This window comes from Esox lucius, chromosome 8, assembly GCF_011004845.1.
Source record: "Esox lucius isolate fEsoLuc1 chromosome 8, fEsoLuc1.pri, whole genome shotgun sequence".
Classification (NCBI taxonomy): Eukaryota; Metazoa; Chordata; class Actinopteri; order Esociformes; family Esocidae; genus Esox; species Esox lucius.
Window position 1 is genome coordinate 33,040,912 of NC_047576.1, and position 22,214 is coordinate 33,063,125.

General features: G+C 42.1%; 1 protein-coding gene across 24 annotated transcripts in view; it reads left to right on the top strand.

The window, feature by feature from the left end:
- The window catches only part of LOC105011989 (disks large homolog 1), a 145,472-nt gene that overhangs the window by 119,636 nt on the left and 3,622 nt on the right, over positions 1-22,214 (top strand). For 11 of the 24 annotated variants that reach the window (XM_020049079.2, XM_020049083.2, XM_020049082.2 and 8 more), the window contains 6 exons: positions 5,468-5,582; positions 10,343-10,519; positions 12,996-13,062; positions 16,598-16,700; positions 18,277-18,318; positions 19,688-19,738. In XM_020049079.2, the coding sequence (XP_019904638.2) occupies positions 5,468-5,582; positions 10,343-10,519; positions 12,996-13,062; positions 16,598-16,700; positions 18,277-18,318; positions 19,688-19,738 (555 nt within the window). Of the gene's footprint in view, positions 1-765; positions 1,202-5,467; positions 5,583-10,342; positions 10,520-12,995; positions 13,063-16,597; positions 16,701-17,067; positions 17,090-18,276; positions 18,319-19,687; positions 19,739-22,214 lie in introns of those variants that run through there. The other 13 variants (XM_010872530.4, XM_010872536.4, XM_010872539.4 and 10 more) reach the window with 4 other exon arrangements.

The window sequence follows — 22,214 nt, forward strand, 5'->3', positions numbered from 1 at the left end:
ATTTTAAATAGCTGTTATGCACGAATAGGTTGGGAACCCGTGTATTGGGCATTTCTACATTGTTTTGCCCTGGCAACCCTGATTTTCTAATAATATTAACAAAGCATATAAGTTAAGATGATTAATAACATGACAAAAATTAATAGAATACACCGGAATCTATTTTTATTTTTCCAGAGGCCTGACTGAACTCTGCTTCTGCGTTCTGTGTTAATTCTATGTGTGACTGGCTCTGTGTTACTCCTGACTGACAGTGCAATAAGCGGCTCTAATAACTTCAAACTAAACCAACTGCAACTCAAGTCGCTGAGGTGGAAATCCTTTGCACATCCATGACTTGTAGGACTATTAGCGATTACTGTCAATGCAGTGTTGGCACATCCGTGTCGGATGAGCAACATATGTGTGTGGCCGAGGTTGCCAGTGTGAGGCCTGTGTGCCAGGGCCGGGACCCAAAGAGGGGCAGGGGCACAAGGAGCTTCCAAATAATGACTGTTTGTTGTAATCAGCTAGTGTATGTGTTTGGGCGTGTTTGTCTGTGTGGGTGGGACGTCGTGGAGTTAATCTAACACAGTGGCTTTTCTCTATATATACAGTGTATGGGCTGTCTAGGGGGGAAACAGTTGTGTGTGAAAAGGTATGTAAGCTGTAAGTGTATCATTTGGAAACTGTCCTAGGTAGTGTGCAGGTCAGAAAGCCTGTTTACATAGTATGCGTTCATAAGCTAGATAACACAGAGCAGAATGTGTGTGTGTGTGTGTGTGTGTGTGTGTGTCTCTGTCTGTGCGTTCACACGCGTGTACATGTCGCGCAGGGCAGAAGGCTGCAGTGACTCTTTCAGCCCTGAAGCAAGTTGCCTTAAACAAAGGGGGAGGGGTGAGTGCAGAAGCAACATATGAGGATGGAGAGGGGGGGAGGAGTGAGGTGAGAGAAAAAGAGGAAGGGAGAGTGTATTAGCATCTGTTGTGCTTCTGTTCTGGCTGCTTCAATCTGGAGGAAAGACAGAGCGTAGTGTCTCTACGCGTAAACACGCGCACACAGGAGCCAACGTGCAGCAGGCGTCAGAGAGAGCTCATCTTTAATACTACCACACGCGTGCACGCTCAGAGAGCAGCGGTGTGGCGCTAACCCGGAGGGAACCAGACGCATTTTCACCTTTTCTCTCTCGCCAGTCAGAAGCTTTCCCTCAGCGGAGCGAAATGTAAGTACAGTCCTCCATTTCAGTCTTGTCCTTCAGAGATAAAGCAACGCACGGAGCACCATGGGTGGATTGATTCATTCCTGTCTGGGTGAGGAGGTCCAGTACGATTGGATTACTCAGCCTTAATTAGATTGGGTGTGTGCAGTAATGGCTTTGGGATGGGTAGCGGGATACGGTACGCGCTTCTGCACCGGCAGCAAAGTGCTATACTCAGCTCCTTTCTGGTGCCAGCTGGTACATCTGTCTGAGGAGAGACCTGAAAAACCTACACTCCAGCAAGAAACAGAGGCTTGTCAGGGTTTAGACAGACTTCTGTATTCCGGTGTTATTTTGTGTGTGTATTGTTTTTTAAGCTGGATTGTGACCCGTGGGGTCCTCAGTGTCACTTGTATGTGTGGACATTGTGGACCTTTTATATAATCTAGGAGGTGTTTTGATGTTGCTGATTTAGATTTAGTCTGTGTTAGAGACAGGGAACAAAAAGTGATATATTTTTAGCACTGCAGATTCTGTATTTGTTTTTGTTACTCCGTGTGTGTATTATGGATTTCAAACATCTGGACATCTGACATTCTTCTTATAATTTCTCTGGCGCTTTCCCACTCCATATTGAATCTATTAATTGAACGGTATCTAGTCTGACAAAAGATGAATATAGGTCCTCCTGACTTCTTTCTGGAAAGGCAATGTTCATGTTGTTCGTACGGTGCGTCCATAATGGGTTGTTTCTCCTCCTCCGAGTCTTTGTCAATTCAAAAACCCAATTTTGCAGCCAATTACAGCAGAGCGCCGCCCTCTTCCAATACAACCTGACAAACTTGAACATCCCAACAATAACAGGTCTTGACCAAACCGGTTTAATGTGACCCATGACTGCACAGCGCGACTGTCTTGTCAGGATGGGAGCCAGTGTATCATTAAATGTTTGTGGTGGCAAGAAATACACACTATCACAGACCACAAAGGCAAATCAATCCGCTCAGTGCTCACCAACGCCTCCCTCCCAGACGAGCTCAACACATTCAACACTCAACGTTGACAACACTGAACCAACCAGGAAAGCTCTCCAGACGAGCTGGTGCAAATGCTCTACAAGGCCAGCATAAGAGGCACTAAATGGGGTAAAACTCTCAAAGCTGCTAGTCCACATGGCATCCCTAGGCATGTCATAGAGGGTGTGCCATCCAGCTGGAGTGTGTGCCATAGAGTGTGTGCCATCCAGCTGGCACCCCTATGTTTACATTTAAGTAATTTCACTGACACAGTTTCACAAACAGTTAGTGAGTTCTTAAGATAGCTTATTGGGACTACTGCACAATCCAGTAATAGTACTCCTTACTCAATGAAGTATCAATATTTACAGACAGCTTCATCCTGTCCACATCATCACAATGCCCAAGAAGACCAAGCTAACATTTCTCAATGACTACCGCTTGTTACACGAAATGCTTCGAGAGACTTACTATGGCTCACATCCAAGGCTTTTTTGCCAGAATCACTGGTCCCGGCCTAACACCACAACAGATCAACAGAGGATGCCATTCTATCACTATTCAAACGGCAACACAACAAGAGAAGAGGAACACCCATGTGAGAAGTCTTATCATGGACTGTAGTTAAGCATGCAACACTATTGCTCTACACTTGACACCAGGCTTAGAGCACTATGCATAGGCAGAAATCCCGGGGGACACGAACGACTCAAACGACCCCCCCATCCTGGGGAAAACTATTATTTGTCCCCCCCAATATATCACTCTAAACGTAACGATGTAATATAATATGAATAAGATGCAATAAAAGCAATTGGGCTGATTATAGGCACTTAATAGCGCATTTTAAGTTTCAAAATATTGTGATCCCCCCCTCGCCCTTTGCCTCACAATGGTTTGATCCACTGCCCCCCAGCCCTCAGCAGTGGCACATCCTACAGGTACAGTGCATGTGTTGGAATCTGACACTCTGTCGTTCAGTAAGTAGTTCAAAGGATATGTCAGACATCTGTTTACTTCTAAGAAAGTATTTCACAGAAATACAATAAGACACATTTCTAACCATCATCAGCCTTCATTTGCGCTGCGCTGAATTACAGGTCACACTTTATGTTATCTAAGTGGTTAGCTGATGTTTGCTAGCAAGCTACAGCAACATCAACCAGTGTTTGCAGCTGTTTGAACTTAAGTCAATGAGAGAAGCTTTCATTGTAAGCTTGCATTCCTTAGCTAGCAAGTGTTCATCTCTACAGTCAGAAAGGCACTCAATACATGTATCTAACGTGAGGTTAATCCATTAAGTGTGTTTTATGTTGGTAGGGTTCACACAAAATCGCTGAATTTGCAAAACTATAGTAGCGAGCAAACTGATGGCTTATTCTGAAACAGTATTACAGTACTACTTTTGGTGTCACCCCTCAAGAATTGCTCTTGAGAAAATATAATGTAATTGTCCCTTCCAAAGTTGATATCAGATTTTCGCCCCGGTACTAAGCCTAGACAGCACTAAGTTCATCTGGATACTGGACTTTCTGACGGGCAGACCTCAGGCTGTGATGATTGGCAATAACGCTTCCTCCTCATAGAGAATTAACACCGGAATTCCCCAGGGTTGTGTCCCCTGCCCTCTATTTTTATAATTATTCCCCCACGACTGTGTGGCACTCATTTATCTAGCGCAGTCTTTTCCCCCCGACAGGGCACAACGTCAACATGACACTCGCCTGTCTTGAAAGTCAGCAACACATAATTTCAGCTCCTGTAGCCTTGTTAGATTGCTCATGCGTGCCCCGCTGCAGTTGTGGAATCGCAGGACTGTAAAAGCATGTTTCACAGCTGACGGCATGGCCACTCATTGTCGGTAAAGCCTAGATGGCGAGCGGGGGTGGTGGAATACTATCCAGACGGCGGATTTAGGGTTGAGTGTGCACATGATATTCCCTAAGTCAGGCTTAAAAATAAACGTTTGTATAATTTCTGAAGAAAGGCTGTCATTGCTGGCCAATTACAGTAAAAAATGTACTGTAGCCTCCTCAGTGCTATGTCACCATGTAGTCCACAACAGCTAGATTAGCCAGATAGAAAACGAGTTATACATCAGCGATTCTCTGCTGGCTGTGTAAAAAGCACTTTACATTATGTTTGATGTCTTTTACATTAGTTCACTATTATGTACATATGGTATATTAATTAAGGCGAAAAACACGCACACATTTAAATATTTGTTGTGAGTGGAATTTTACTATGCAAATTTGAGTACCACCATTATCTAGTCTCAACCCCCCAAGAATAATGTTGTCGAGAGAACTGACAAACTTGCCCATAATAGTATCACGCCTCACGCTACGTGCCACATGAGTCATTACAGCTATCCCAACCTGCATTATCACAATTGTAAAAACACTTGTGTTTGATGATGCCTGACAACACCTAGCTAAAGATGGAATTGACTGTGCCCATAGAGCCTTCATCTCTACCCTCTACAGCCAATGGATTGGAAAAGAAAAACCTTACTACAAAGTGGGCTAAAACCTCTGAATAATTCAACATGAGCATTTTCTCCATTACTGTTTCTTCCTATTGGAGCCTTTATCTGCCTGCCAGTGTTGAAACAGGGCTTCCCGAAATCAATGATAATTCTCTTCTTGATCTATTATAGATATGCGGGCCTTGGATGTAACGCTCTTGCATAGACGTGTTTGTACAACTGCAGTAAATGCTACTGGTAGTACTTCTCTCCTCTTCTCAGAATTGTTCTTGTCTTCTCAGAAGAGATCAGATTGTTGTAGGCTGAGACATAACCAGGTGACCTCTACTTCTCACTTTTTCCCCCACTCTGCATCTCTCTTTCTCTCACTCTCTCATTCTGTCTTTCTGTCTTTCTTTCTGCATAAGTTGGTATTACCCAGGCTTCCCTAATCATCCACAGAACAGCTACTGTACACTTAAACCTTTATCTCTATTCTGCACAGCAGGCATGTTGATGCCAGAACACTTTTTCTGTTCCCCTCTGTCAATGTCTATACCTCAGAGTACAATAGTTAAATCTCTTTGTCGTAACGACGATTCATCTCCATGGAACAATCAAATCTGCTGTATACCGCAAGCGTCATGTTTCCTCTGCAGAACAAAGCGTAATCTGTCTTCGCTCCGTGCAGCAGATTCCGTTTTCTTTTTTTTTTACCTTCAGAAGATTTTCTCGATTTCTCTTTCCTGACTCCTGTCGATTTGATCCTTATTACACAGTTCATGTCCCCTTTTCCCTTTTTTCCAGAGTACAGTCGGTTTGAAGCCAAAATCCATGATCTCCGGGAGCAGATGATGAACAGCAGTATCAGCTCAGGGTCTGGCTCTCTGCGGACCAGCCAGAAACGAACGCTCTATGTCAGGTAACAACTACTATATCATAATAGCCCTTCTCAACTTCATGTCAGGTACAACTGCTTGAGAAAACCCTTATAGCTTAATCTCCTCCTAACATCCTCCTCCTCACCTGCACTGATAGAAAGGAGCTGGGCAGAACCTGATAGACCAGCACCGTATTGCTTTCAGCTGTCTTGTCAGATCAGTACGGGAGTACTGGGAGTCATTCAATGACACTGTATTTATGATACAGTCTATAAATGTATATACAAATGTAGATACTACATGATCGTATCAGTACACTTTACCGCCACTGACTTTCACTCTGAGATGAAGACAAAAAGAAATGACATCTCAAACGAAGATGGTGACAATATTCAACCCATAAGGACAAGTGACAGTGCATCCCTGCTTTCTCCTAATCTCTGCCTGTGTTGACACAGGCTCTTAGACAATGCCACACACACAGACACACACAACACAGGACATTTAACCAACATCACAAAGGATTCACTGCACTGATACCTTGATTGATGGTAGGAAAGCCAGTGTCCTTAATCATGACCGGAACCCTGAAACTGCTGGCCTTCCTGCATTGTAATGTCTCAGGGCTAGTTGAACCCGGCCTTTCACTCCCTTCACAGTTTTTTCAGGGAGAACGTTGGGAGACAAAGGGCATACATAGAGAATGTCACCCAGCTATTTCTTCTCATGTCCCAATATGACATTACATCTGGGTGTATCCATACTCTAATTTTATATAAGTTGGAATAAAAGTCAAATATTGTCATGGGATAGATCCATGTACCCTGTATTGTATTCTGTAGTTTCATGTGTGCATAGTTTTGTTGCAAGAATTACAAACAATTGGGAACGCAATTGGTCGGAGAACTTCCTCTGCTCCAGTGGTAATGTGCCCAGCTAGTTGAGCGAGAAGTGTGATTAGACGCAAAGCAGATTTGCATCAGGGTACACATTCCTTGATCTTGACTTCAACACTCCCGAACATGCTGTGGAGTTGCGATGAGACGAGGCAAAATGTTCTCGAGAATGGGAAGGGGAGTTAATGGGACAAAAACAATAAGATTAAAGAACGAAAAAGTTTACAACAACAAGCCTCCATGTTTCTTTTCAAAAGTATTAACGGATAGGATATCATTTCGTAATCGCCAGTGCTTTTGCCTGTATACTTAAATTATCTTTATTTGGTTTTTGACAGTGCTCACTTGAGCAGTTTCATTGTGCCCTGGGTGCTGGGCTAGCCAGTGACCTCCCATGCACTGCTTGTGTACTCTTGTCCACTTTGGACCATATGTGCTGACTCACTGGCCCTGAGAGCACCAGATGTTGGTTGACTCATTGACCCCAGACTGTACTGTAATGAATACAGTCTACTCTCAACCTAAGGAGCTCCTGTCGATCGGGCAAACATAACCTGTTCCACTGCAGGTGGGGTTAGGGGTCAAAGGTCAGGGGCTACTACCATTTATACTGGCTCCTGGCTAGTGAAATTATACAAGCTTACAATGATTTCATACAACGGATAAGTATGGTAATGGTGTGGTATCATCCTAGTCCCCTGTTACAGTCATTTTTCAACAGCACTACTATTTGCCAAAAACTGCATGTCTATGAATCAGAACATTGATTTTTTTAAATTAGAAGTTGAGTTTATTGTTCAGACACTTGGTTTGGTTGAGTTTTGTGGTACCAGACAGGCAACTACAGACTGGCTTTGACATATTGGGGCTTAGTGAGGCCGCAGGGTTCTAGGCAGCAGGCTGAGAAGGACTCCGAAGAGGACAGGTGAAGAGAGTGGTCGTGACATCAGGGCTTAGTTGGGCCACGCTAACCTTTCCACAGAGGGCGCATCGTGCTCCACGGCTGTGTGTTGAGTGTCCAGTGTTAAGTGCGTGTGAGTGTCGAGCTGTCCCTCGCGTTTAGAGCTGGTTGCCTGATTTGAAGGTATAAAGACTGCTGTGACGTGGGTTCTCGGTCGTGTCACCCTCACTCAGTGCCATGGTTTTCATCTATTACAAAATGGCCTCTCCTAGTATGAAGGATATGGAGGGATATCTGTGTAAGGAATGGAGTCCCAGTGGTTTGATTCCCACAGTCCTAACAGGATTAGCCTCTGCTGGTGGATCTAGGAGATTGAAATGGGAACTATCGTTCTTACTTTGCACTGACATACTTCCAGCAAGAAAATATACTGCATTACGGAAATCCAAGCTTTGCACAAATATTTTCTTTACAGCCGTCTATAAATATATGCTTACAATTAGCACTCCCATGTCATGAAGGAGTTATAGCTCAGCCGGGCTAACAGATGAAATAAGTGCTAGTGTCTTCCTGCTCAAACGTGTCCTCAATTCTACAGTATTTGACCACAGGTTTTATTCATAACACCTTATGATCCATCAGTATCACTAAAGGGCCCATGTTTTTTATTCTCATGGGACGTTATGTCCCACAGATTTGTTGAGAGGTTGGAATTAGCCATTAAGTAGCCCTCGTATTCAGGTATAGCGTAGCTTTCAGCATCCTATCCACTTTGAGCTGCCTTCCATCGTATTATGAACAAATGAGTAGAGTGGCTAGAAAGTGCAGAAATCCACATGTCAAAATCCAGCTTTTGAACAGGATATTTTAATGCTACAGGCTTCAGCAATGGCTTTAATGTTTAGGCTTCTTTTTCAGAGGCATATGTCAAGCTATACAAACGTGCCCAAGTCAGTGAATGACATTGTAGCGGATGGACGAATGGTTTGTTTTCTCGGCTGTATTGATCGAAACACGGTCTGATTAAGGTCTGTAGAATCTTGGACTTGCAAGGTTGTGAATGTTTTCTATGATATGAAGTGACATTTCCTTCGGCTATTTCTAATCCGGCAGCTGGGTCTGTGGATGTACCTGTCTCCAGACATTCATTCCACTTGGAGTGTTAACCAAAATGGACGAGCAACCGCCGCTCAATAAGAGTAAAAGGAAGGACATACTTCCAAGACCATTTTATTATCAGACTACATAAAAGTGATGTAACATTTACAGGTCCATTACTGAGTAATTAACCAAGTTATGCTTACTGCTGCTCACTGTTCTCAATGCTTGTTTTTTTTTTTACTTAGTTATTACCTATTAAGCACACTTTGATTAATAAAACAATGACACCCTCATTGATTTGATGTTACTATCCGTATTCTATACTAGGATGGTTAATGTTTTTCCTACAGGAGCTACAATGTGGACATTCCACAGTATTCCTGTTTCTCTGTCTGCTATATCTGTCCGGGTGCTAATGTACAGCCTTGCTTTATTGATGGGCATGATGCAGCCTGGACGCTAGGGGATGGCTGTTACTTCAGCTCCAGTTACTTAGCAGGCAAACACACACACACAGACGTCTGTGCCCTACTTAGCATCGTGAAAACCTCGGCGGGCAGGTCTCAGGAAATCCACAGTCTCTTAGTCAGAACACCAACACAATAACACGGTTATACAGTCGGAAAGTCTCTTCTGAACCGGCTTTTGTGCGTCAAATATGTTCTTTTTCCGGGATTACTCATATGTATCTATATGGAGCACGTATTCCCTACCAACCTGTTAAGTCCTGCGGTCCGTTTGGTACTCAGTTCATCTATATGTATTATGCTAACCCAGTGTTTCCAAGATGCAGAGAGTAGCGCAAAATCTCTGACGGGGTGTCTATTGGACCATCTTATCACCTCATCTTGTTGTGAAATATTGCTCACTCTCTTTGCCTTTCCTTTGCTTTGTTGTTGCGTCATGTATTCATATTTGGTCATGTTTTATGTATTAAACCCCCCTCATTACCTTACAAGACCTAACAAAATCATTCACCTTCACACAATGCAATCATTCGTCTTTGACTAACAGCAGTCTTCTAATAATGTGACACATTTTTTATTTACCGTCTTTCTCCACTGGACCCAGTTTCACTATGACCGGGCAACAACTCAGTTCCACACTTTTCCATTGAAGTCTTCTAGCAGACCCTCTTTTTGTGACTGACTTACAGGAGCAATTGATGTTGTGTGAGATGCTCAAGACCACAACTACAGATTATTCACATAGTTTTGAGTCTGAATTAGCAATCTTTTGTTTACCTACCTATCCTCTAGCGGCTAGCCTGTAGTCTACCGGCTACTGTCTTCAATGGCTGTTGTTTCTGCTGGGGGCTGTTTTACAATTGAATGTATTTCTTTCCCTCCAGGGCACTGTTTGATGATAACATTTTGCTTGTTTCCCTCTAGGATGCTGTTTGAGGATGTAATTTTTGTTCTTTCCCTCCAGTGCGCTGTTTGATTATGTCATTTTTGGTTGTTTCCCTCTAGGGGGCTGTTTGATGATGTCATTTGATACTTTTCCTCCATGGCACTGTTTGATGATGTCATTTGATACTTTTCCTCCATGGCACTGATGATGTACATTAGTTTTTTTCCTTACAGGGCGCTGTTTGATGATGTACATTTGGTTCTGTTCTAGGGTGCTGTTTGATAATGTAATCTTTGGTTGTTTCCCTCTAGGGCGCTGTTTGAGGATGTCATTTGATTATTTTCCTCTATGGCACTGTTTGATGATGTTCATTTGGTTCTCTTCTCCTAAGGTGCTGTTTGATGATGTACATTTGGTTCTTTCCTTCTAGGGTGCTGTTTGATGATGTCATTTTTGGTTGATTCCCTCTAGTGCGCTGCTTCATGATGTCATTTGATTATTTTGCTTTACGGCACTGTTTGATTATGTACTTTTGGTTCTTTCCTTCTAGGGCGCTGTTTGACTATGACAGGACGAAGGACTCAGGGCTGCCTAGCCAGGGACTGAACTTCCACTTCGGAGACATCCTTCACGTGGTGAATGCCTCCGATGATGAGTGGTGGCAGGCCCGGCAGGTGACCCATGAGGGTGAAATGGAAGAGGTTGGGGTCATCCCTAGCAGGAGGAGGTGAGGATTTTTGTTATATGTGGCCTACTGGCTCCTATATAGGGATGAATATTTGTTTCTCAGGGCTCTCACGAGCACCGCTGTTTTTCATTTAGTTTGGCCCGGGAAACTATTTCCCATTCCTGGTCAACAACAGACTTCAGTCTCCAACTGAAATCTTGTTTCAGTAGATTAGTGGTGCCTGCACAGCATGACTTCAAGTAAGTGTCCTTACTCAACAGACTCTGCCATTCGGGAATTCAGTTTAAAACACAATAGCATGATCTGTGTTTGTTCACAGAGTGCTATGTGTGTATGTGTGTGCGCGCACATGTTCGTGTGAGTGAGTGAGTCATTACTGAATGGTGACAATGTTGATGTCACTGTAACTGTCATCGCACGCTAAGAACACTGTAGTGGCAGAGAATGCCCTCAACATATGTTTTGCCAAGGACTGTACTGACCTGATTTACTGCAGACTTTGAAAAAATCATGTTTCCCTTACAAGATACAAGTTCCAATCTCAAAACACCAAATTTATCATTTTTCATTGGTGGTTATGTTTGGACTCAGTTAAGCCATGCAGTAGATTAAGCTAGCTGGATTTTATAACAATGCTTGGAGCAACAGGGCTGGGGAAACAGCTAGCTTGTTTATTTTTTATCTATCTACATGCCTTCTTATTTTCAAGACCAAAAATTTGATTTCAACTACTAGTCACAGGGTCACATTCAACTACTTATTCAATGCCAGGATTAATTAAAATGTCATTGTTATCAGCCTGGTTGCATCAATGCCAGCTAGGTACCAATCTATTCCAAAGTAAGTGCATATTCTGTAATAGATTGTCTTGTAAATTACAAGTTTGACATGTCATAGTGTTATTTTATGTGTTAATTGTGATAGGCCCAAAGTGTTTCATTGTAGAGGCACTGGAAAGCAGCTGTTCTCACTTTAGACTTGAGAGTTCTTCATCCCCTCACTTCTTTTTTGTTGTCTCTTTCACAAACACAATCACTGTGGAGCTTCAACAATTTCCTCACTCACTCGCTCCCTCAGCAGTCTGAGGGGTGAGAGAAAGATGGTAATTGTCTTCTCACCTAACTCTGTGTCATCTTTCACCTTGGAAGCTGATGATGATGAGGATGATATGGCGGCAACAGCAGCCGTGGTTATTGGAAGTATTTATCATGGGAGTAGGAGCATATCTTGTCAAAGAATGACTTACTGTGATGATAGGCCATCAGGTTTTGAAATGACACATTATGGTTACAATCGTGAAAACCTATTATTCTCAAGCATGGCAGTTTGACACTTTAAGTTTTTTTTCAAAACATTAGATGAATATAGCCTTAGCAACCATTGAGCATGCATGCTTTAAAAAATATCTGTAGTAAAGGTTAATCCAACTGATGGGTTAGAGAAATGCTTTAATACAGATGAGATCACTGTGTTTGCATCTCATATCCACAGACCAGAAGACTGTGTTTTCCTCTCATATCCACAGACCAGAAGACTGTGTTTTCCTCTCATATTCACAGACCAGAAGACTGTTTTCCTCTCATATCCACAGACCAGAAGACTGTTTTCCTCTCATATCCACAGACCAGAAGACTGTTTTCCTCTCATATCCACAGACCAGAAGATTGTTTTCCTCTCATATCCACAGACCAGAAGGCTGTTTTCCTCTCATATCCACAGACCAGAAGACTGTTTTCCTCTCATATCCACAGACCAGAAGACTGTTTTCCTCTCATATCCACAGACCAGAAGACTGTTTTCCTCTCATATCCACAGACCAGAAGATTGTTTTCCTCTCATATCCACAGACCAGAAGGCTGTTTTCCTCTCATATCCACAGACCAGAAGACTGTTTTCCTCTCATATCCACAGACCAGAAGACTGTTTTCCTCTCATATCCACAGACCAGAAGACTGTTTTCCTCTCATATCCACAGACCAGAAGACTGCTAGCTCCTCTTAACAACAGAATAGTGTTTTAGCTTCTCTTAATCACCGCTCTGTTCTTTCCCTCTTCTTGCTCTCATTCTCCAATAACCACATTCTCCTGTGATGGCTAGATCTTAAGGAAAAGGAAGGTGAAGAGGGGAATTAGACACATTTAAAACAAAAGCAATGTTGATCTCTGTTGAATTGCGTTGCAGGATGGAGTATAATGAAATCATCCTGTAATTAAATCATATTTAGTCATTTTTGATAATGTATATATATATTTTTAATTAAATGAAAATGTAGCCAGGAACTAATTGCTGGTCAGTCGCCCCTTCCCACCAGCACTCATTAACCTCCTCTGAGAACTGTGAACGTGACGGCGGTGGACCCCTGATCCGTCCTCACACACCCAATAACCTGTCTGGAAATAGCTGGTGCATTTCAAGGCTCCATTACGTTAAATGTTTTATCAGTGACCCATGGGCGCATTCCTAACTCCTCTCTCCTCCCATTTTCCCTCCTCCCTCACGGTTTTTCTCCTGCAGGGTCGAGAAAAAAGAGAGGGCAAGGTTAAAGACGGTCAAATTCAACGCCCGCTCTCAAGACAAAGGGGTGAGTGTCATGTGACCCGTAGAGGAGCACCGATGTAGTGTCAGTGCTGTTATGGAGATATTGCCTCAAACAGGCCCAATAGAGGACGAGTGGATGGGCAGCGTTCGCCACACCACTCTTGAATGAATATGATAAATTGACGCAAAGCGTTAAAAAGAGAGGTTGCAGGTTAGAACGACTTGCCTCGTGATTTCTTATGTCGTGTACAATTTCTCTGTCCTTCACATCAGAGAGCGGGCTCTGTGCCAACTGCATGTGTCTCGACCAATCAGCTCCAAGTCCAGACACACGCAACGCTCAAGGCGTAACGCCCGACTTTCCTCCGGTAGCTGATTTATTTAGCTGGCGTGATAACACATCACTCCTGACACGCAGGAAGAAATGTCCAACTACATGTAGAAGCCTAAAACTAAACAGTAGAGCTCTGACAGCATGTATAGCCTGGAAAGTAGATTATATTTCAGTCTGATTAACTAGGCTAGCCAGCTATCAGCACCAGCTGCAAACAGTCACAGCCTGGCCCACCTGCCAGGGTAAATGAGGCAGTAATGTCTATTTGCAGCCTATTTGTTTGCAAGAAAGTGTAAATCACATCAATTTGGTACATATTCAAACATGGCAAGTCTATGTGGGAAATGTTTATCCAAAATGATTAACTGCTGAGTAGTTTTCTTAATTAGGCCTGGACTTATATTGCACAGAATCTAAATCTATACCTGCATATATCAACTGCTGGTTAAGAGAATGCAAAAAGTGTGCCGAGCTGTCATCAAGGGTGGGTAGTTCGAAGAATCTAAAATATAAATGTATTTTGATTTGTTTAACACTTTTTTGGTTACTCAATGATTCCATATTTATGTTATTTCATAGTTTTGATGTCTTCAATATTATCCTACAATACAGAAAATAGTAAGAAACCCAAGAATGAGTAGGTGTGTCCAAACTTGTTGACTGGTACTGTATATGTATATATTTATGCAAAAGAATACCATCGAGATCCACACAGCATTCTACCTATAGTTATATTGTGAAGCAGTTTTTTATTATTATTTATCTATTCAGCCAAACTGAATTGACCATTCATTTCTTGTGTACATATCTGTAACTGTCTGAGGCTGTCTGTGTGTTAGAGTCTGTGTAGTTAACAGCATGTCTACTGGCACCACTGTCCAGCTCTCTTAGCTGCAACGTTCTTGTTACATAGTAAAAACATTTCCCAATTGACTCAATAAGTCTTCCAGAGCAAAAGTCTGCTGCGCTGACATGGGTGGGTTCCAGCCACATGCAGATTCTGAAGTTTGCAGTCTCGTCCGGTCCTAGAGAAGCACTCCTTTTCAGAGAGTCTTTTGCGAACAAGGGCCTGGATGATGCTATTGTTTTATCATGTTCATTTAGATTTTAGAGTGGGAGTGCTAACCTTGGATCAGTGCTGTGTTAGGTAGGACTATATAGACAAGGGAAACCTAACATCACGGTTACATCACTGAAGTTTGGTGGTGGCAGGAAACTGCAGGAACAAGTGTAGTGAAAAGGGCAAGATCCTCAGACTAAAGGAAAACAAAAAATATTGTTGTGCTGTTGGATGTCAGAATAGGAATGCAAAAAAAGTTGGCCTTAATTTTTATAGAATACCGTTGTCGAAGCCTCCCTTTGATGCTAAATGCAGACGTTTATGGTTGCTAGCCATTAAAGAGACAGACTGGACTGATGAAATCCTCCGGAACGCTCGTCTCTGCAGTGATCATTTCATATCAGGCAAAGTTTTCTCCAGTGTTTATCATACACAGGCAAAATCAATGATGTAGTTCTAGTAATAACGACAAATTAGTAACAGCAGCAACCACTGCTTGTTACTGACGTTCTCAGTAGGCTATTTCACAATGGTAAACACCATGGACCAACGTTGGCAACATTAGCTGGGGTGTAAAGCAGAATTAGCATCCAAACTAACCAAATTGCTCATACTTAGAATTAATGGGATATACAGTAATATTACATCTGTGATATGACATTTTCTTTAAAAAATTATTGAGAAGGCATCAGGATGATCTATATTCTTATATGTTGTAAAGAGGTTACAGTCACTGTCTGCCACCAGTTCGGCTCCGACCACAAAATACATCACTGTTTACTATCACCAAAAGTGTCTAAACTGGATAAGGATTTCCTGAGAGTCTGCCCAGAGCTGCACAGGTAGAATCTGTATGTGGATGGTACTGAGATGAATGCATGACCTGCAAACAGCAGCAAGTGGACAGACAGGAGGGCAGTTATACGCTTGCCATTGATGTCAGACTGCTTCCAGTCCCTACCCTCACTAAACCCCGTCTGTCCATCTACACAAACCCAACCTCACATCCTAACACTTCTCTGTTTTTTGTGGTTTTGTTGATCAGTATCTGAAAGTCCCAGTCCAGTCTGTCATATTTCTTATTAAATCATTACTGTGTATAATATTGAATTTAAAAAAGTACAAAATATTGTTTTTTCTTGAACCTCCTCTGGCCCTTCAAATGCTAAGTCTAATTGCATTGGTGTTAGACAACACAAGCTTGTTGTCTATTAAAGTAAATTCACTAAGTGTCTCCTTCAGAATTAGCAGTAACTACCACTAGTCTGTTGTAATGCAGATCACGTGATATCACAAAGTAGCCATGAGGTTCCATCCCCACTGAACAACATGACATTTACTGTCACTTCACATAGCTCTTAAAAAAGGTGTTGTCATTATGTTGATTCAACTTTTTGTGGAACTAAAAAATCATGAAGGAAAATATAAATATGGACTGCACTGGGTCTTACAATCTATCAAAATCAAAAAGCTGACTGCAATTGTTCCATTATAGCGATGAAGGGATCTTCTTTCCATGAATGAGTATCACGCTAAAACAACTAACACACTAAAACAATTATCACACTACAAAAAGCTTAACAAGGGGCATGATTTCTTTTCCTATTCCCTTGCATGCTACGGAGCTTTGGACATTTCTCACTCACATCCTTCTTCCTGCCCTGCTTTAATTTGATGTTGGATAGATTTTCATAATAGTGTCATTTGTTTGGTCAGATGTCTGATCCATTTCCATTTCATTTACTGAGCGGACTCAGTAGGCATTTCGGTTTTAAAATGGGTTAGGTTATAGTTTAGGCTATGGTTTATTATGTTCTAATTCATCCAGATCATAGTTTCAACTCACTTTACCTGAAGCTGCAGAGTTCATTTGATTCAAATATCAATCTTAAAGGTCAACATGAATTTATACTTCATGAAATGGGCCGATTTCGCAGAAACAGATTAAGCCTAGTCTAGGACAAAAAAATATATTTTTTTTGTGTTAGATTAGGCTTAATCTGTGTCTGCTAAACTGGCCCTTTTACAGTTATGGGTACTTAAACTAAGATGGCTTCTGGGTCCAGCTCAGGGGTTATGGGTTATTGTCCTGGGTTTAACATGTTCACACCAATATTAGACACCACCTACCGTCCCTCCCTTTTTTGTTTTACCCCTCCATCCCTCCCTCCCTCTCTTCCCCAGCAGTCATTTAATGACAAGCGTAAAAAGAACCTATTTTCCCGAAAGTTCCCTTTCTACAACAAGAGCAAGGAGCACAACGAGCAGGAAACGAGTGACATCGACCGTAAGTAAACCGCTATAGAGGCATTGACGGGCGGTGGCCAGAAGAGTTGGTCAGGGCAGCCTCATGCACAGGACCATACAGGTACCGCCAGACACAGCCACTAGCGCTGCAGCCACTACCCCGACGCCAACACACCTTAAGGCCTTTTTAGAACTAGGAACTACCAAGGAAGACCCTAGGTTCAACCATACATAGATCAATCACGGCTCTAAACCGTAGCTTTATCGATTAGGGAGTTTGAGCGTTGGGGTTCCGTGCAGCGCAGTGGCAGCGTGTGGCGGCTGAAGAGCGGGTTGTGTTCCAGTAATAAATGTCTCTTGTGATTGTGTCTCCTGGTTTGCTTTGCTCTCTGACGACTGCTTCACAGGACCCTGACCACAAAGGACTGAGTAAGTCGCACACCCATCTGAAGCTTAGCCACAGCTCCCTCAGCCGTGTCATACTGTCATCCAAGCCTTAACTACGACTTTATCAGTCAAACTGTCATCCAAGCCTTAACTATGACGTTAACCGTCAAACTGTCATCCAAGCCTTAACTATGACTTTATAAGTCAAATTGTCATCCAAGCCTTAACGATGACATTAACCTTTAAACTGTCATCCAATGCTTAATAACTTTGACGTTAACAGTCAAACTTTCATCCAATCCTTAACTAAGTCATCCACTGCAATCGGTCATTAAAAGCTCTCTGATAGTTATCCTGCCAACGTTCTGACCACACAAAATAAATATACAACAGCATGCCTGCGTTTCTATTCCATACACAACTACCTATCCAAACACACTGCATCCGTGTATCAACACGGAGGACAATACTAACGCTTTGAACAGATTGGCCAGCCTCTTTACAGTGCTTTCCGAACAGCAGGACTTCAGCGCAGGGTCGTTAGCTGGACAGCAGAACAATGCTAATAACACCAGCGCACTGGATCAGGGTGGTGATGTCACAACATCTATGGGGATTCATGGGTGGCTACTGCACTGCAGATGACACGGCATACCTTGGCATCATTACAGCAGGCTTCTCAGAGACAACAGTTGGTATTAGTCTCCCTCGACCGATAGGCCTGTATAGAGACAGCCAGGAGTCTCCCATTGTGCTGTCTGACAAGCCTAACTCTGATGGTCCTTGGGAGTTACGGGGTGTTACTGTCCTGATCACCTTGGTGCTGGGATTTTCCTGTTGAATATATCCGTTTCACACCCCCACCCCACCCCCTTTTGGCTGTGTTAAGACCCTTAAAGAGTTTTGGATGTCGTGCCATTATAGTTAACTGTTTTATATCACCTTGGCTACAAGATTGGCTACAGCCTAATTTGAGGATGAAAGAGGAAGGTCTCACAGATATACTGTAATGCTGCCCTTTAATAAGTTTAACTTGAAGGGTGTAGAGATTTTAGAAAGTATTCACACCTCCATCTCCTAAAGGTTCCTAGCACCGCCCTCTCCTGGTGATCCTGAGTGCTTCGGTCTGCATTTTGTGTATTATGTTAACTCCATAGACATCATCAAGGGTCTGTGTATTCACATTCACGTTTCACGTGGTGCTGACATTCCCTTTGTTATTCTTTCAGAGCATGTAACCTCTAACGCCAGCGATAGTGAAAGTAGTTACCGTAAGTCCCAGTGTCCTTTCCCTCTGTGACCTCCAGTCGGTACTTTTCCATGTCTCTAAGAGTTTTTTTACATGTCTCCTCAAATCGGTTGTTGACCATGTTTTTAATTGTTGTTGTCCATGTCTCTGATCAGTTGTTGTCCATGTCTCTAATCAGTTGTTGTCCATGTCTCTAATCAGCTGTTGTCCATGTCTCTAATCAGTTGTTGTCCTTGTCTTCTAAAATCAGTTGTTGTCCATGAGTCCTCTAATCGGTTGTTGTCCATGTCTCTAATCGGTTGTTGTCCATGTCTCTAATCGGTTGTTGTCCATGTCTCTAATCAGTTGTTGTCCATGTCTCTAATCAGTTGTTGTCCATGAGTCCTCTAATCAGTTGTTGTCCATGTCTCTAATCGGTTGTTGTCCATGTTTTTAATTGTTGTTGTCCATGTCTCTAATCAGTTGTTGTCCATGTCTCTAATCAGTTGTTGTCCATGTCTCTAATCAGTTGTTGTCCATGTCTCTAATCAGTTGTTGTCCATGTCTCTAATCGGTTGTTGTCCATGTCTCTAATCGGTTGTTGTCCATGTTTTTAATTGTTGTTGTCCATGTCTCTGATCAGTTGTTTTCCATGTCTCTGATCAGTTGTTGTCCATGTCTCTGATCAGTTGTTGTCCATGTCTCTAATCAGTAGTTGTCCTCGTATTCTCTAATCGGTTACGGTCCATGTCTCCTCTAATCAGTTGTTTCCATGTTTACGTGGCCTGCTTCTGCGTGCCGTTCTATTACTGTGTTTGGTCTGAGCAGCATTACTTGAGGATCACGTGTTACAGTCCCCAACTTACCTCAGGGAGGCATGTTGACATTGCAGGACAATGGTTTCTGAACCACAGATATAGGACTTCTGGGGGTACTTGGCCTATCCACACACCAAAGGCTTACTGTTAAATGCACGTGCAGGGTTCCTTCAGGGGTAATCCAGGTAGACCTCATGTATGTAGCGGTGCCGTAACAAAGGAAAGTAGAGCATACTGTATATTAGAGTAATATGAACACAATATGAAACTTTAGTGGTGTGTTTGCTGTTAGTTGGGACCAGACAGTTTCTGAACCGCAATGAAATACCTTTTAGGGAAAAGCAGACGTGCTACACATTTTCACATTTCTCAGCATGCGTCCATGCACATTATCAACTTTATATTTTATGCTGAACAGGTGGAGTAAAGAAATTCATTAAGATATTTACACTTCGTTAGGAGAAATCAGAAGCTTACACACACAAATAGCATGCCAATCTGCTAGTCTGACTCCTAGCTCTAACAACAGTATTCACTGACCTCCCCCATCCCCTCACCGTCTATCTAAACCGCCTGTTCTGTTCATCCAATCAGGTGGCCAGGAGGATTACGTCCTGTCCTACGAGCCAGTCACACAGCAGGAGGGTAAGACACAGCTGTCATCATCATCTCTGTCGCGCGTTACCTGCTCATAGGGCAGCAGTAGAATAGACAAACTCACCTCTCACTCCCATTCCCATCACTTATCTAACTTGGATTTATCTCTATGTTGCTTATATTGTTTTCATTTATTTTCATGTCAGTTGTGTCTCTTGGATGTAGTTAGTCATTTTAGTTATCTTTGTTAGTTTGTTAACCTTGCTGGTTAGTTATTATCTCAGAGTGAATTATAAAGTGGGTGGTTTAATCCTGAATGCCGATTGGCTAAAAGCTGTGCTACATCAGGTGTGTACCAGGGCTATTTAACTCTGGTCCTGGCAGGCCGAAAACACTTCTGGTTTTCATCCCCTCCTTAATTACCGACCGAATCAGACCTGGGACACTTGTTGAGTGTTGTTAATTACCATGTAGAACCCAAAATCTGAGGTGTTTCATCCCCCAGGACGGCAGTAGAATAGCCCTTCTAGATACCCCACTGCAAAATTGTCTTAGAACATTTAACTATATTTGAGGAGATATCTGCTTGAAATAAGTGAAATAATCTGCCTGGAAAAAGACAAATGACTTTATATTCAAGGTATATTTTCGAAAATCATGCAGTATTATCTACAATCCCATTTAAAAAAAAGTTGTGATGCAATGTAAAATGTAAATGAAAACAGAATGCAATGATGTGCAAATAATTTAAACCCTATATTCAATAGAAAATTGTAAAAAGACAACATATCAAATAATGAAACTGAGACATTTTATTGTTCCTTGAAAAATATATGCCCACTTTTAATTTGATGCAAGCAACATGTTTCAAACATTTGGGACAGAGGAAACAAAAGACTGAAAGGTTGTGTAAGGCAAACAAAAACTAAACTTTGGAATATCACACAACTAATTAGGACAATTGGCAACAGGTCAGTAAAATGATTGGGGATTAAAAGATCATTCCAGAGAGGATGGGCCTGTCAGAAGTGAGGATGGGGAGGGGTTCACCACTCTTTGAAATACTGCATGCGAATAGTGCAATAATGTAAGAATAACATTTCTCAATGGAAAATTGCATAGAGTTTGGGGATCTCATCATCTACAGTACGTAATGTCATTAAAAGATTCAAAAGAAATCTCTGTATCCAAGGGACAAGGCCGAAAATCAATATTGGATGGCCATGATCTTCGTGCCCTCAGGTGGCACTGCATTAAAAACAGAAACGATTCTGTAGTGAAAATAATTGCATGGGCTCAGGAACACTTCTGAGCACCATTGTCTGTGAACACAGTACGTCGCTGCATCTGCAAATGCAAGTTAAAACTCTACCATGCTAAAAAGAAACCATTTATGAACAAGATCCAGAACTTTCACCGGCTTCTCTGGGCCCAAGCTTATTTAAGATGGACTGAGGTGAAGTGAAAAACTGTCTTGCGTCCTCTGTACTAAAGAGGAGAGGGACCATCTGGCTTCTTATCAGAGTGCAATTCAAAAGCCAGCATCTGTGATGGTATGTGGGTGCATTAGGGCACATGGCATGGGTGACTTGCACATCTGTGAAGGCACCATTAATGCTGAACAATATATAAAGGTTTTGGAGCAACATATGCTGCCATCCATACAAAATCTTTTTCAGGGAAGGCCTTGCTTATTTCAGCAAGACAATGGCAAACCACATTCTGCACGTATCACAACAGCATGGCTCATTAGTAAAAGAGTCTGGGTGCTAAACTGGCCTGCCGGTAGTCCAGACCTATTGAAAACATTTGGTGCATTATAAATGAAAAATACGATAAAGAAGACTCCAAACTGTTGAGCAGCTGAAATCCTATATCAAGCAAGAATGGGAAAACATTTCACTTTCAAAACTACAGCAATTGGTCTCCTCAGTTTCCAAACGTTTACAGAGTATTGTTAAAAGAAGAGGCGATGTAACACAGTGGTAAACATGCCCCTGTCCCAACATGAAACGTGTTGCTGGCATCAAATAAAAAAATGGGCATGTATTTTTCCAAAAGCTATGTTGTCTTTGTACTATTTTCAGTTAAAAATAAGGATAAATGATTTCCACATCATTGCATTCTTTTTATTTGCACTTTATGCAGCATCCCAATTTTTTGGGAAACGATGTTATAATACAACTTTAGCTTGTTCAAAAAATCAACCTCATTTTAAGGATGGTTAGATTTTTAACCTGTAAACAAGATAAATATACTTGATAAGACATATATTTTTGCAGTGCATGGTGTGACAAAATGTTAATGTTTTCAGTTTATAATGGCAATAAGGCATCTGAGGTGATTTGTAGTTCGGTCAATGTACAGTCGTGCCTCAGTTAAAGGGCTTATCCAGGCACTAAACCTTGCATCTTGCCTAGGAAGAAACCTTAACCGTGGTTTATTGGCCATATACCCCCAGCCTTTGTCCTATTGCTTAAATATAAGGAAACTATAGAAAAGATCAGTCTAGTATCAATAGACG